At 37.5% G+C, this 17,339-nt stretch overlaps 1 protein-coding gene across 3 annotated transcripts in view; it reads right to left on the bottom strand.

Moving 5' to 3' along the window:
• The window catches only part of LOC106669978 (synaptotagmin-7), a 378,922-nt gene that overhangs the window by 320,819 nt on the left and 40,764 nt on the right, over positions 1–17,339 (bottom strand). The window contains exon 1 of one of the 3 annotated variants that reach the window (XM_024229098.1): positions 11,947–12,000. The exons of the other annotated variants lie outside the window; for them this stretch is intronic. Within the exon in view, the coding sequence (XP_024084866.1) occupies positions 11,947–11,978 (32 nt within the window). The 5' untranslated portion in view covers positions 11,979–12,000. Of the gene's footprint in view, positions 1–11,946; positions 12,001–17,339 lie in introns of those variants that run through there. 3 annotated transcript variants of the gene reach the window in all.

Raw genomic sequence — 17,339 nt, 5'->3', positions numbered from 1 at the left:
GGAGAGAGAGGAGAGAGAGAGAGAGTGAGAGAGAGAGAAAAGAGTCAACCATATCGACCAGCAAGCATGCTTAATTCATCTTTTAATTATTTAATTTATTAAAATTTTATCAAAGATCACCGAATTATATTCTTTTGTGATGATTATTTCAAATCATTGTTAATTGGCTCCTTAAAGGAGATCATGCAATTCATCAAACACTATTTCAAACTTCTCTTTTTGGGACTCCCAAGAAAATAGTTTACATTACAATTAATTAAGGTTTTTAGTTAAGATGAAAAAAAGTTGTTGGCACGAGCGGGATTCGAAGTGGGGTTGAGATGGGAAGTTGATGTCCGAGTGGATCGAGGTCACGATAGCTCAAGTGGTAGAGCAGCGGCGTATCTAGCCGAAGATCGTGGGTTCGAATCCCGCTCGTGCCATCAAGTTTTTTTCATCTCAACTAAAAACCTTAATTAATTGTAATGTATTAATTGGTCAAGCGGACCTCGAAATTAGTGACTTTAACAGTTTACATTAATGATTAGAAATATTATAGTTCGCCTTAAAGAGAATGCTGAGGCTTTATATTTGCTATTCGACCACGGTGATTGAGGACTACAGGAATAAAATAAGCACAAAAGCATTTGAATTGTCAAAACAAATAATCAATAAAGAGGTAAATGCCACAAGTAATAATATTATATTTTTTTATGATCGCAGATTAACATAATAAAAATCATCATTTTCAATAGCAATAATTGACAGAATTATTTCAAATAGATAAATATAAAAAATATAAAAATTTACAAATAAATTAATTAATTATTTTGATTGGGATAACATTTAATAATTCGTTTGTATATTTATATATCAACTATATGTGAACTATTTTAAACATATTTAGTATGTATGTGCATAGATTGTATTCCGCAAAAGATTACAAATGGAGACAATATTGAGAGATTTCAAGAGCATTCTTTGTTTATGCTACTTATCAGGTGAACAAAAGATGAATTATATATTTTTGTATAATTTGTTGAAATTAATTTCACATAAATAAATGTTTTCCCAACATTTGTAAATACTAAAACCGGTAATCAAAGGAATCTGCTGAAAAGTCAACCATTGATTTAAAAAATTAATAATGAAAAATATCAGTTCTGGACGACAATGTCTTGTTTTTTAATGTATTTTTTATTAAGAAATATTGTGATTAATATAATTCCTTATAATTAAAGGAATAACGGTTTAAACACTTTTAACAGAGTAAGATCTCCGACTAATTGTTCGAATGGATAGGATCCTAATTTCATTCCTTCGAAATCTGGTGAACGGGGAGCGAACCCGCGTCCGGGTCGATATCTCCTCAGGCTGACACCACTAGATTTCTCCACTGCCAACTTTTACTTGATTTATGAAGCGGGAAATGTATTTTAAAATTATGTTCTGGCATTGTGGTGTAAAAAAGAACATATGATTAAAGAAAAACTTCAACCACTCAAGATTATTCGTTTTTGGGTTCCAGGCAGTTATGAAAACTCCATTTCATTTTTTAAATTAATTGTTTGAAATCTCCAGTGATGGGAGTTTTGTGAACTACAAAACTTTTTTATTTCCTTTTTATTGCTAACGCATTTCGGGTTTTAATATCACGTACACTTGTTTAAGGCACCTGAGTACTCCGTACAAACTCGTAGTACTTTTTATTTTTATAATTTTAAACAGTTTTCTATATCTTCAGTCTGTCTCACTAACTAACTTTCCTTCTATATGAGCCATTATGTTTCGCAATTTTCTTGTATTTTGTTTGTGTTTTAATCTTTATTTCACTCTCAGTAGACTCATCTCCAATCTTTATATTTGTGAGTCTAATTGTATTTCTTTTCTTTTCATCTCTTTTTTCTTTCACCTGTCTGTCTCTTTCTCTATCTTACTCTATTTTGTGATATTCTATTTCCTTTATGTGTCGGTATCTTTTTCCCACTTCTCTCGTTCTCTTTCCACATCTTTGCTCTATATTTTATTTTTCAAGTCTTTTTCTGCTCATCATTTTAATTCCCTATTTTCACATTATGCCACATTCTCAACCCTTTCTGTGTATCTGTCACTGTCTCTCAGTTTCTCAGTCTCTCTCTTCCTTTCTTTTACAATGATTTTCATTATCTTTCTCTCTTTTTTCATTATGCTTTTTCGCCTCTTTCTGAGCATTGAAGGTAGGCCAAATTCTATGAATATGCTATTTTTTCTCACTGTCTGATTTTCTGCCTGTCTGTTAGTTATTTTCTATCATTTATTCTCACAACTTAAACTCCATCGATATTTTTGTACCTATTTCACAATGTCTCTCCCTCTCTATTTCTCTCTCTCTCTTTTCTCACTTTCTCGCCTATCTCTTTCTGGCTGTGACTTTTCTATCAATATTCCTCTTTCATCCATACACTATATCTCTCTTTCTCTCTCTCCCCCCTCCCTTAGTATGACTTTTATCTCACTCTTCATCTTTCATCTTCACATGTTAATCTTTATCTCCTCTGCTTCAAAATTTTTCACTCTCTATCTCCTTTTCCCTGTTTCTCTCCCTTTCTGGCTCTGACTTGTTCTCACACAACCTATTCCACTTTCATCTATACCAGCAAATCTTCATTGCTTTTTTTATCAATTGCGCAATTTCTCACTCTCTCTCATTCACTCTCCCCCTCTCTTTCTTAATCTCTTCCATTCTTTCTCAGCTTGATTTTTCTCTGACTTCATCTTTCATCTCCATCCGTCTATCTTCATCGATATTTTTGTATCTACTTCCAAATTTCTCACTCTTTATCTCTCCATTTCTCGATTTCGCTCGCGCTGTGTCTATCTACTTATCTATCTATCTCTATCTCTCTATCTATTTCTATCTCTCTCTATATTTATCTCTCACTATGTCTCTATTTATAACTTTTCTCCATTTAACCCCCTCTGTCTCTATCTTTCCTTCACACCCTATCTCTCTCTTTCATTTTGTTATATAATTTAAATTTCATGATTTTTTTTCACCGAATACTTCTTGAAAGATACGTCCGCAAAACCATTTTTGAATGGTTATATATTTTGCACTATTTTCAATTTTTGTTTATGAATCCACTTTAGGATTTTATGTTTATTCACATTTTTTTAAATTTTCTAATTGTAGCTATTGTAAGCTGAAATCTTGCATTGTGTATAACACAATTAAGTTAGGTCAGATATATTGTATATTACATACGACATGCTAAATTTAATAAAACTGATAAGAGCAAAAAATATATCTGTGCTCCATAATCATTTTGTTTGTCTATTTTGTATTTATTTATGTAAAACAGAACTCGTTGATTGTAAGGAAGGTCAATATGACCTAAATATGAGAGTATTTTAAATAGAGCGTTTCAATTCAATTCTCTCTCTCTCTCTCTCTCTCACTTTTTCTCCCTCCCCTCTCACTCTCTCTCCTTATTTTTCTGTCCTTTTTATTTCAACGTATAATTTATTCTTAACCTCCGTTTCCTTTTGGATCTCAATGTCAATTTCAATCTCGTTATCTTAATTTCTTTTTTCTGAATGTATTTTCACACTGTAAACGACACTATATACAACGGTATTCATTCATTTTTCTATATTTCTCTCCCTACCTCACACACACACTTACTCGCTCACTCACAATTAACAGATAATAAATGTCTGCCTGTTTGTCCACCTATGTGAATTTCTCTGTCCCTCTGTCTATTTTTCTTATTTTCTCTTTTTTTAGTTTGTCTCTCTGCCTCTTTATGATACTTTCTTTCTTCAAAAGTTTTACGCTTCCACAATATTGTCTGTAAAACAAGTTCTGATCCACCTACGATACAAGTTTAACAAAATTAACTATTGTGATATATAAATTCATATTGTTTGCTATTTGGCATAGTCTGGTCTGACCAAAATTTTATTCTCATGTATAATTTCACATTAACAAATTAAACCATGGTAGCTGTTATCTGTAACTTGTTTATTCCTTCCCAAACATATAAACTGTAAACAGAAGGAGAAGTGTAGGACCATGAAATTCATGATAAAATAATCTTGAAACTTTGTTGTTTGATTTTGCCGTTATTGACTGTCTCATTTGTATGTCGTCATTATTGTTAATAACAGTCTGTCTTGCGATTGTTTGCTTCCAGGCTCATGTAAAACAGAATATTGATCATTCTCGAAATCTTCGAGTCTCTGTTAAACGTTTTAATAAATAAAACAATATATTTAAAAAAGGCATTTTATTCTTAATACCAAATCATGATTTTAATCGGTTCAACGTTGAATCAATAAAAGGATCCGTTACGATGTAATAATGCTCCAGCGGAGAAGGAGGCGCGATAAATTCTCTTTCTACAACGAAAATGTTTTGATTTATTATTCGTTGATTTAAAAAATTCCGTGGGTTGTTTCGATTAACACACCATTAATTTTTACTTTAATAATTATGGTTCATGGAGGGATTTTTTAATTCATGGATGTATTTTCATTGTGAATTAATTTTTTATTATTTTAATTATTTAATATTTTAATTAATTTTTTAGTAAGTATTTTTCATTCAAAAAAATAATAAAAATTATTCACTATATTTAGTGGCCTATTGGCAAAATTATTTCTTTCAATTAATTAATCTTTATGTAAGGTATTGTTTGAAATGAAAAGTTATTGTCACGAGCGGGATTCGAACCTATCCACTCGGACACCAACTCTCCATCTCAACTTAAACCCTTTCGAATTTTTCCTCTTTTTTTCATTCCCTTACACTTTTCCTTTTCCTTTATTGGTGGGTCCTTTAAGGAATGAGTATATTCCGTCTTTAAAGATTTGATTAACCCCCTTGAAGCCGGTGATCTGCCTCAAAATCAAAGGAATTTTGATTTGAAATAAAATACGAACACAATTGCAGAGGAACACCTCTATTTTGTTTCTTTTAAAACAAAAATGTATTTATGATGAACTAGATTATCGACCTGCTGGATACAAGTAGTCTTTTCAGAGGATCGTCGGAAGAGGTCAAAACAGAGAAAACTTCCTTACGGTTTTCGCCGAGCTTTCGACAGTTTTATACTGTCATCTTCAGNAACAGAAATAATTTATACTAATAAAAATCAAATGGATACAAATCTGATTTGACTGGCTTTCAGCTGGATTTTTTCTTATTGTTTTTCTTCCAATGCCTAGGCAAGACTGAACTATCCGTTGTCGCTTTCCTGCCTCCAGCATGGAGGGAAGAGTTTGGACATAATTTGTTGTTATACCTTTTAGTACCTTACTCAAAAATTAGTTAATTCAAAGAAGTTATTTGGACACCCGGACTACGAAATATAATGGTTTTTATTTTAAAATTTGTTATACGTTTCTATAATTTAGTTGGAACAAGAATAGAAAGAATGCGTTAAAACATACAAATTGTATAATTAAACAAAGCCAAAAAGTTGAGTCAATTTCATTTCAAAAGTTTGTTTTGTATTAACATTTTAATTATTAATATCAAAAATATAATAATAGGAAAAGGTTATGAAATATTTTATATTTGTGAGAATATTTCATCTAATAATCATTCAACGGAATTGTACATTACTAAAATTAATCTGGGGTGTCGGTGGCCGCAATAGTTTAGGCGTTGACACGGCACTCGTCTCTAAGGAAAAGGACCCGGGTTCGAATCCTGTGGCCCTGAATGCAAACCCGACATTCTGACCGATGCGCTTTTATTCAAAAACACCGAGGGTTGATATAACCTCTTCTGTTGCGAACCCTTGTTAAAAGAAAAAATAAATAAATAAAAAAATCAAACCAATACAATCTGAAATAAGGTAAAAAAACATTTAAAAAATTCCTCGTTGTTTAAGTAGCAATTGGCCGTTTGACCATTAGAACTTGTACCAAATTAAGCCGGTTGAGATTTTCATTTTCTAAGTATTGTCTTAGGCAATAAAGCTTCTCGTAGTAGTATGGGGAGAAATTCCATGTGAGAAAATTAAGGGAAAGGATTAAAGACATTGAGCACGGTAAATGAAGCCAAACCGACTGTTTAATGCCATTAGCAAACGTTATTTTTAAGTACTGAGTAAGTTTCAATGGATCAATTTTGCCAGATTCTGTTGAATCTGCGAAATAAAAACGCTTACTTTAATTAATCCTATGTTTTATAGTAGAAAGTTTTAGTTTTTTGCCATTACTGTTATAACTTCAGGAATTGGAAAATTCAATCTTATTAAGAAGTCGTGCTAATCTTAATAACGAGTTCCATCAAATTACGGCCGATGAAGACTGGAATTAGTCTTCTAGTCCACGGAGACCGGTCGAAAAGGGAAAAGGCCTTAGTTACGAGGCTCATCATTTTGGCTTACGCACGGGCATTTCCTGGAGGTAAAGACGCCATGTCGGTGCCCATTATGCACTGAGAGGACAGAGTGGCTCCTGACTTATTGCAACACACCACAGGGGCCGCTATTCAAGTATCTCAGTACTACCAAGGCTCTTAAATGTGTGCGAATTTATGTATTTGGTTTTGGGCTGGTGTAAATTGCTAGCGAAACTCCATTCAGAGAAAAATCGACTTCTCAGGGTTCAAAATTTTATATTTACAGTGTGAAAATGATTTGTCAGTGTAAATGGGAGCTTACAAGAACACCCCGAGGAATATCGACTCTTTTGGAGAACTGTGTGATGTATATAGAATAAAATGTATTAGCGTGGATGGGAATATCACCCCCCCCCCATGAAGTATATGGTACTTTCACTATGATGTCTGAAAAATGGAGGTAAATGATTAGCTTGGGTGGGTCTCCAAGCCCATTCCGAGGAGTTGCGACTACTCTGAGAGGCAATGTGGGTATGTGGAACGAAATTTATCGATTAGCTTAAATTGTGCTTCAAGCCCCCCCTGAATGAATAGCATCTGTTCTGGGGTACGATGGTGAAGTCTGGAGAATTAAAATAATTTATTAGCTTGAATAGGGTTTTAAGGCTACCTCGGCAGACAATATAAAATCTGGTGAATCAAAGTAATTTATTAGTGTGAATGGGTGGCCATATACATATATAACAATTTGAAGAATGAAAGTAGTTTATTAGAGTAACTGGAGCTTTAAACCTATCTCAATGGATAGTGTCTAATGTGGGGTGACAATGTGATGTATGATGAATGAAAATATTAGCGTGAATGTTTATGCCTCTACCATACTATCCCGAGGAATGTCGATTAATCTGGAGAACGGGAATGCAGACTGATGTTTAAATATAATTTATAAATTTGAATGGGTCTTTAACCCCTTCGAGGAATAGTAACCTCTCTAGGTGACAATACGAATTTTGAACAATGAAATTAACTTACTATCATAAATTTGGCATCAAACCCACCTCGAGGGTTTGCGACTCCTCTGGGTGAGAGTATCAATTCAGGAGAATGGAGATAATTTATTAGGTAAATGGAGCTTTACACCTATCTCAATGAATAGTGACTAATGTGATGTCTGGTGAGTGAAAATATTAGCGTGAATGTTTATGCCTCTACCATACTATCCCGAGGAATGTCGGTTACTCTGGGGAATGGAATGAAGTGTGGTGTTTAAATATAATTTATAAATTTGAACGGGTCTTCAACCCCATTGAGGAATAGTCAAGTGACTACTCTAGGGGACAATCGAAAGTCTGAAGAATGAAATTAATTTGTTATTACAAATTTGGCTCCCAACCCGCCACGAGGGATTGCGACTGTTCTGCGTATGAAGGCTGGAGAACGAAAATAATTTATTAGCGTAAATGAAGTTCAACCATATGCCAAGTAATATTGGCTTTTCTGTTGTGAAAGTATGAGGCCTAAAGAATGAAATTAATTTAATAGCGTGAGTGGGGTGTTCAAGCCGACCTCGAGGAATATCAGCTCATGTAAGGCTTTAGTGTAAATTGCTTCATCAGAGTGAATATGCCTTCATGTCCACCTCGAATAAAAAGCGACAACTCTGGACAACCATGTGATGTCTGGTGAGGGAAATTAATTTATTAGTCTGAATGGGGCGTTCAACCAGACTCCGCGAAATATGAAGTACTGTGAGGTGAAACTGTGATGTCTGAAGATTGAAAGTAATTGACTAGCGTGAAAGGGTTTCAAGGCCACCTCGATGAATAGCGACTAATTTGCGGTGCGATTCTGAGATCTGTTTTTTTTCTTTTTTTTTCTGGTGAGTAAAATGATAAACTTGGGTTCCACCCCTATCATTCCAAAGAATATTCTAGTACTCTTAGGAGTGGGAATAAAGTCTGGTCTGTAAATGTAATTTATTGACTGCAGACCTGCATTTCGCGTTTTCTGTTAAATTTTCACGTCCACTGCGAGTGTAGCGGAACGAAAAAACTTTCACATCTTGTGTATGTGTGTGTAGGTTTCTACCTATTCTTTGATAAGTAATTTGACAATCTGAGGCAACAGGCCAAAAACTTTCGACATCCAAGGCGCCTTCGACTCCGTTGAATGGACAATATTGTTAAACGAGCTCAAATAAAACGGCATCCCTTAAAACATTTTCAAGTTGATCGTGAGCTATTTTAACGAAAGAAGGGCTGAGAAAGCAACGAAGCAAACGGTTACGACAGAAAATGTCACAAAAGGGTGCCTTCAAGGATCAGTCCTAGGCCCACTTTTCTGGAACGTTGTCTTCAACGGCCTCCTGGAAAAGCTGGAGGAAATGGTAGCTCAGTTCGTCGCTTTCGTGGACGACCTTGTCACCATCATAGAGGCCGATACGAAGAAAGAGCTAGAAGAAAAATCAAAAGCAATGGTGACGGCGATCAAAACATGGTGCGAAGAGGCCAAATTAAAAATTGCTCCTGACAAATGCCAATCGCTAATGCTAAAAGGCAAATTAAGAACAAGCCCCGTGATTAAGATCGAAGGGAAAAGAATCAAGCTGAGCGAGAAGGTAAAGTACCTAGGCATAGTTTTGGAAGAAAAGCTAAGTCCTACAAACCATGCCATCAAGATCAGAGAAATGACGAGATGCGTCTTCTCGAAACTAAGCTCGATCTCGAAATCAAAATGGGGACTGAGTCCAAGGACGCTTTCCATCACTTACAAAAGCGTATACCTCCCCATTGCAACGTAAGGAGGAGCAGCGGAACAAAATTGCAAAGCAGGAGTAGAAGCATCCTCGAGCCGAGTCAAAGAATAGCGCTCCTGAGAACGACTAAAGCTTGCAGGACAGCCCCCTACTCACGCCCTCCAAGTCCTTGCTTTCGATGCACCAATAGACATTGTCCTACTCAGTAGAATTGCAATCCAGCAGCTAAGAGACAGAAAGGAGCCAACAATGGTAAATTTGAATGCGTCAGATAGGGAAAGGCTACGAACTGCACCTAGAAAGAAGATCCGGGAGATTCTAACAGTTTGGATAGACAAGTTGTGGCCGGAAAGATGGGACAGAAGCACCAAGGGAAGGTTAACCCACGAGTTTCTACCCAGTATTGAGGACCGAGCAAGAGCAAAGTGGTTTTAACCAGATTTCTGGATCACACAAATAATGACACGGAAATTTCAACGCTTACTTGCACCCATTCCGTAGAGCTAATAGTCCACTGTGTCCCGACTGCGGAGTTGATGACAGTGTCCAACACAGACTATTCAACTGCCCCCTCCTTGAGAGTGTGAGGGAACCACTAAAGCTCCTCTTCCGCCACACTTGGCCACCGACCCTCAACGAACTGGTTAAAGAAAAGAGGACGTTTGAGGTCCTCAAGCCTGTTAGCCGAGCTATAGTGGATAAAGTACCTGATTAGTTTTTTCTTTCTTTCTTTTTTCTTCTTTTTCTTCCTATGATAAGTTACTTGTTAGATCTTAGCGTTTCCGTGAACTTTTAATTCCGGGCTGGTTACTCCTTGTACCCATAATTGTTATTTATTTATTAAAATATTGTATTTATTAGAAAGTGTATTCAAAATGATTAACCAGCAAGGGGGAGACCTATTAGATTAGATAAATTAATAATAAGAAAAAAAAATTCTCTTCTTCCTTGGGTCTTCCCTTTCAGGGGAAGGTCGAAGGAAGACGTAAAGCACAATAAGATCCCCTAAATTGCATCCCATTTGAATTAGTTTAGTGGCCGAGTTCCGCCGGTATGGGGTCTCCCTTAGGTAAAACGGGGAGGTGGATGGGGGAAAAAAAAGGCCCAAAACTAATATATAACTGTTTGAGTAAATCCAATTAAATAAATTTAAGTTTTCAGTATTTGAAACAATAAATGTAAAAATAGAGACCTAATAAAACCGACGATATGTAGAAAAACCTATTTATTTAATCTGTACTAAAACGAACATACAGTTTAAGTACTTTAAAAAGTTATCTATTTTGGTGTGTAATGTATGTGAATTGTTATAAAGAATACGCGAACGGTTTGAAGTATTGAGGGAGAAATTATCAAAAAACTTGTTGTTTTTGGCAAATACCCCTGGAAAACAGCCAGAGTCAAAGGCGGTTAAGGTTTACCGCGCAATTCGCCTCGCCATCTTTGAATATTTACGAACGTGGACTTCATTTGCCTTTCGTTATATTCCGTATTGTACATCTTTTTATCGTAAATGTGAATAAGTGATTTAGTTATTCTATTATCGTCCACGTTTGCCTATACGTGACTCTAACTTTTATTCACAATAAAAACAAACAAAGTTGATAGTAAAAATGGAGAAAATTTACATTTGTTGAAATAAACTTTCTTGAATTATTCAAAATTTATAGAAAGAGCATGATTGAAAGAAGAGCGAGACTGACTTTGTTATATTAAACTTCTTTCGTCGAATAAACTTTGTTTAATAGCCAATTGCTCACATTCCTTTCAACAAACAAGAGACTCGATTAATATCGATTTCACAAGTAATTTCATCGTTTCAGTAGATAAAAGCCAATGGTTTTGAAATTCATAAAAAACGAGACAACTTGTATCACTTGACATTTTGTCATAATTAAAAATCATTACTCCCAACATTTAAAATTTTTTAAATTCACTAATTTCGTGGTCCGCTTGACCAATTAAATCATTACAATTAATTAAGGTTTTTAGTTGAGATGAAAAAAAGTCAATGGCACGAGCGGGATTTGATTTGAAAAATGGCAAAAAGGAGGGAAAATTCAAAAGGTGGGTTGAGATAGGAAGTTGATGTCCGAGTGGATTGAAGTCACGATAGCTCAAGTGGTAGAGCAGTGGCGTATCAAGCCGAAGATCGTGGGTTCGAATCTCGCTCGTGCCATTGATATTTTTTCATCTCAACTAAAAACCTTAATTAATTGTAATGATTTAAAATTTTCTTTAATAAACCCTCTTTTCTAAGTCTTCAGAATGCTCTGTAGTTGTAAAACAAATACATTATTTTAATTAACTAAGAACTTAATTTAAAGGTTTAAATAAAAGTGTTTCTGGTAATTTTTAACTTTAATTAATTTTAACTTAATTTAGTTAACTTCTGCTTGAACTTGGTTTTAGTTTTAATAAGGTACCTTTATTTTTAAGTTTTGAAAGTTAACCCAACATATAAATAAATTATATTTACAATATTAATTAGATTTAAGTTGGATTTATGTTTATGATTGGTAGTGTTTTTAAAAATGTCTAAAAAAGAGTTGTCTCTACTTCATTTTAATTCATTTTTTCTCCAATTAAGACAGGAGTAAAAGGGTACTCGTAATTTGCATCAGAATTAAAGTGATTTTTTTTCTTTACTTTTCAACGGCGAATGAAATAATAGAAGATTGCAAAAAATTCTGCTCTAAATTCTGAGTCTTCATACTCCAGATCCATTGGGTTTTGTCCAGCCAACTTTGGTTTTGTTTTGTTTTTTGACCCGCTATTTTTATATATTGTGCGCATTATTTGTTTTAGGTGTGTCAATATCAATACGGATGAGTTCTATAGGTTAGGAGTGTCTACATATATTAAGATATTGACTTACGTAAAGAAAAATGGGAAATTGAATTTGTCCATGCTCGGAAACTCGTGCCTTCTTACTTACCTGAAACAAAAAAACAAAACAAAAACAATTATATTTCTAATTAAAAAGGTACCTGAAACAGAAAATCATTAAAAACCATCTGCCAAAAAAAGACAAAATTTACAGTACCAGAATATTTCAAAACTGCACCTATCATAACTAAATAACAAATATTCTGGATAAATTTCGGGCGAAAGGTCAAGATATATCACGAGGATAGGTTTTACTAACAAGGGACTTCGAGCTGTGCCCGGAGCGTTTAGACCAAGCACTATTGCCAGGCTGGGCTTTGAACTGAGAGTGCTGCAGCCCGAAGTTCAGAAAGAGTAGCTTACCCTCAGCTATGAGGCGGAGTTCCTTGCCAAAACGGGATAACTTCTATCGGGTGGGATCCTTAGATGCTAGTACAGCAAGAAATAGGAGCGAGTTCAGACTCAGATTTGTCCAATAGGAAAGCTCCGGCGAAGATGTAGGGCTGGGACCCTGGGAAGGGTACACGCACTGGGGAACCGGCCTACTTCGTTCTGGGTCTTCCCGGCCGTAACATTTCAAATAACTAAACGCTGTCACAAATTTCCCAAGCTAGATTCTTGAAACTGGGATCAAGATATGCAGGTTTTCTTCCCGCGTGATACAGTCCATTTCATGATCGCTGCGACCACCCTGTAGGGTTTACGGACGGAATAGTATGCGGTGTAACATGCACTTAGGTGATTCAAGAAGATGGTGTCCTTCAGCGCGGTAACTGCTCCTCCCATTGTTGTGTTCTTGTAGTAGCGATACCACAAACTGGAGCGTCTCGGCTAAACGTTGTTATTTGCCGGATACCTGGGCACAAAGCTCTCGTGGGTAACGAGTATTCGGACAAGGCGGCTAATGGAGAGACGTCCCATCCTCCCAACTTAACTACCACCACCGTTAAAAATCCAATAAAAACCTTGACTGAACCTTGTAAGTCGCAGCGCTGATAGGCTGGCGGGTACCTAGATAAGAGTTTGAGTTTCATTCGTGGTCGTGGACAGAAGTACTTGCGTATGATCTCAGAATTACCTCCCGATCTCATGGGAATCGGATGGATCGGATTGCCGAGAGAGTACAGTCAGCGAGGAGCTAAGACGACGCTATGTCGTCCCTCGAATGCGTGAGGAATGGTGAACGTGGGCGGATGCTTGTCGGTGGTGGTCGTCTGGGCTGCCTTTACCGTACGCATGGCCTCCTCTAAAGGGTGGTTTTTGTCCGCATACCAGGGACTGGAGGAGTTCCCTCCTGAACACTGCAACTGAGCTGTACAGCTTATTGTACTTTATCCCTGGCTCTATATGTTGGGGGAGGGCTCGCAACACAAATATGAATGTGAGCACCCGTTGTACCGGTGTTTTCCATCGAAGAAACTCATTTTTGAAGAGGGTTGGGACCAAATTCAGGGTCACTGAAATCCGATCCCGCCCCTTCCATTGATGAGTGCCGTGTCAATTTCTTTCAATTGCGGCCACCGGTCCTCTTACGCGTCAGAAAAGTCCAGAGGCGACGGTGGGGATCGAACCCACGACCGCGCGATCTACTAGCAGAGAGTCTGACGCCTTAACCACTCTGTTACCGCGCTCCCCCCAAATAAGGGGTGGTTAAAGATGCCAATAAAATCGAAACCGTGGCCGGACAGTATCCGGAGGTTTCGACGCTAGCGGAACCCCTACATCCAGGCAGATAGATTTGTCGTCTATACCTGGAGCCTTGGCCGATGGATTTCGACCACTTTTTGGGTATCCCTTTACGCGCTGCACTGGTTAAGTGCACAACGTTAACCCACCCGGATGATGTGGGCTTCTACACCGAACCCCACGGAAGAAACAGATTTTCCGTGCGCGTAGGTGAGTCGCTCCTAACTTGAGAATCTAACATGTGATAAGCCCTGACGGCTAGATGCGCACGCTAAAGAACCTCAGTGTTCAATGACATTGCGATCCAAGTGGACCGAATCGGCAGAGAAGCTCACGTTTTTCAAGTGCCCTGTCGAAAGGTGCCCCCCCCCGAAGATCCGACTCGGTGAAGAAGGGTCATTCCTCTAGATTAAAGTACGCCATGCAAGGTTGTCAAAAGGACATTTACTTTTGGGCAAAAACCCGGGCTTTTTTTCGGCAAATAGAGGCTTGGCTCAATGTAGAAAGCTCGTAGGAAAGCTACCCGATGTGAGATTGGTTCATGAGCTCAGCAGCGAGTAAAATGTGTCAACTGTTTTGATTGTTGTAGTAGAGCGTTTAGAAGGTTTTTATTGTACACTACTCAAAAATGAAAAGGGTTTTTTTAAATTTATTCTTATTCTATTAATTTTAGTTAAATTAACTGATATATTCTTGTTAGTTGCATAAATCGAAATATAAAATACAAACAAATGTTAATCCTCATTTTTAATAACGGATCTACTTAACAACAGTAAACATGAAGATTCTTCAGTTTGTACAAAAAAATTTTTTCTCGTCTTTTGTCCATTTTAATCCAGTTGTATTCCCTTTAACCATGGAAAGAAATCATATTGAACTAGAAGTTTTCAATATTATTGTGAGAATGAACAATCGAGGACACCGGCATGTGGAAGTCGCAGAGGCAGTTGGCGTTTCCCAAAGCGGAGTCTCCCGGGGTTTAGCCCGATTCCCAAGACTGGAAGTGCCAATGGAGGCCTGGTAGTGGGCCTCGTACATTTCAACAGTAAGGTAGGTCAGAAATATTGTCATTGCTGCAAGACGGAACTCATCCATAGTGCCCGCCAGATCCTAAATGAAGTACAAAATGATTTGGCAAAACATTTATGAATACAAATGATTCATAATCGCTTGCCCATTCCGAGAGGTCGAGTCTGAATTAAGCATCAGACCGTATGCCGCGCGCATAGGGCTACCTAAGCGAAATACATCAGCTCGGTCTCCCGCGCTCGCCCTAGATGGAGAAGGCCACTCTATCTCCCAGAGTATTGGGGCTTCTCTAGCGTCGAAACTACCGGATCCGCCACTACTCACGCATTCGAGGAACTCCGTCAGCGTAATCATAGCGTCCTCCACGCTTATACGCTGCCGTCCGATCCGCCGTATCCCTTGAGGCCGGGTGTATAACGGTGGTCATGCGCAAGATTCCTGCGAAGGTCATGGATAGAAGACAGCTTCTTCTCTAACTTCCCGCCAGGGGTGTCACCACGTAACAGGGGCTGGATTTTCGAACATTTCTGTTACCGCGTAGTACAGATGGTTATGCACCCTCCCCCGTCTATGCAGACTGGATCTGGTACCCAACCCTCATGTGCTCTGATAAGGCACCTGCCGCCCATGCCGACCCGAGGCCGACACGAGTACAGCTTGTGTTTTAGAGAGGTTGCCACGCCCTCTGGGCCCAAGAGTTGGGAGTGGTCAAAGGAAAGAGTGAAGGAACCTGGATTGAGAAAGGGACGTGGATAAGAACACGAGGTGCTCCTTTTCAGGGCCCCGAGCCTTCACCACATTATACCACCCGTCGTCGCTGTAGTGCCATATTGAGTGGGGCTACAACTCCCTGGGTAGACCAAGAATATGGTGCAGAGATCCCCTAGAAGACAACACCAATTGGCATACTGTAATGTTTCCTGATGGGTCGGGTTTCTGTCTGTATAGTGATAGCAAGGAGCCGAAAAGTCTACCGATAACAGGGGAATGCATACAATGCCACTTCGTGCAGTTTGGAGGAGGCGGTATAAAAATCTGGGCTAGGATTTATACTGAAGGACGAACTGAACTTCCTCCATATCGTTGAAGGAAACCTCACCGCAGACCGTCATGTTCAAGAAATTATCGAGGAATACATTTCTCAAACCAGGGATCTCACTGGCAAGATTTTTGATTTATGGGGATTTTCGATTCGACAACTCATAGACAACTGCCAGAACTCATAGAGAAACAGTGGTCAAACAATGATTAAAAAACATGAGAATTTCCCTCTGCCCCTTCTTCTAAAGTCACCTTACCTCAATCCCATTGGGCGCATTTAGGATGCGTTACAGAAAACGCTTTTCGATCACCATCCGCAGCCAGTTGACTTGCAACAACTGAGTGCAGCGTTGAAACATCTATGGAGTGAAATTACTTATGAAATTAGTGACAACCTTATTAACAATATGCTTAACCGATGCACATAGGTTTTAGCTAATAGAGGACATTATACACAGTTAATTAAAGTTTTTAGTTGAGATAAAATAGTCAATGGCTCGAGCGGGATTCGAACCCACGATCTTCGGCTAGATACGCCGCTGCTCTACCACTTGAGCTATAGTGACCTCGATCCACTCGGACACTAACTTCCCACCTCAACCCCAGCTTTTGAATTTTCCCTCCTTTTTGCCATTTTTCAAATGTCGTGTAATCGGATTGGATTCTCTACGACAAATGAAATGGCCTCGGACACGACATTTGAAAAATGGCAAAAAGGAGGGAAAATTTAAAAAGGTGGGGTTGAGATGAAAAGTTAGTGTCTGAGTGGATCGAGGTCACGATAGGTCAGGTGGTAGAGCAGCCGAAGATCGTGGGTTCGAATCCCGCTCGAGCCATTGACTTTTTTATCTCAACTAAAAACTTTAATTAATTGTAATATATTAATTGGTCAAGCGGACCACGAAATTAGTGAATTTAATTATACACAGTATTAATCATTTACAAAAATTTTTGCGTCCAATAAACAAAATTATGAAAATAAAACCTTTTATTTTGTTATTTTTCAATATCACATAATTAAATTTTCCGTCAGTAAAAACATAATAATTTCTAATAAATTGTAATGAAATTTGTAATGAAGATAAAATAAAAACGCTAGAGAAAATAAATCCTACAACGTTGATAATATCTCTATTCATTTTTAAGCAGTTTATACAGTTCTGATATGTTGTGTACCCTAATGTATGTTGAGAATGAATGTATTTAATAACATGTTTTAACAATAAGTTTCGGTATTTATCATGAGGAAGAATAAGGAACTGACTTAACACGAATTTCATTTAACAATTAAGTTGGATTGTAAAGGAATTCCTCAGTGTAAGTTACTGGCAGCATAATTCTGTTTCCAAATTCCGGAAATAAATGACCCTACAAACAAAACACGGCTTGCAATACTAATTACAACGAGTCGTAATTAATTCGTGACTGTTAAGGAATCGCGATTTCGACTCAGCGACTGTAGGTCCGTAGGAAATATTAAAACGCTGAGAAATAATTTTCATATTGGCAGGTGTTAAACGCGTTATTATAATTTTGATCCAAAAGTGGTTATGTCTAGATTGTAGTTGTAATCACCGCGTTATCAATCTCAAACATTTTTTTATCGGGTTCGATTGAACGATATCG

This window comes from Cimex lectularius, unplaced genomic scaffold, assembly GCF_000648675.2.
Source record: "Cimex lectularius strain Harlan isolate CLEC.00 unplaced genomic scaffold, Clec_2.1 scaffold318, whole genome shotgun sequence".
Classification (NCBI taxonomy): Eukaryota; Metazoa; Arthropoda; class Insecta; order Hemiptera; family Cimicidae; genus Cimex; species Cimex lectularius.
This window is presented reverse-complemented; position numbering and strand designations above follow the sequence as displayed.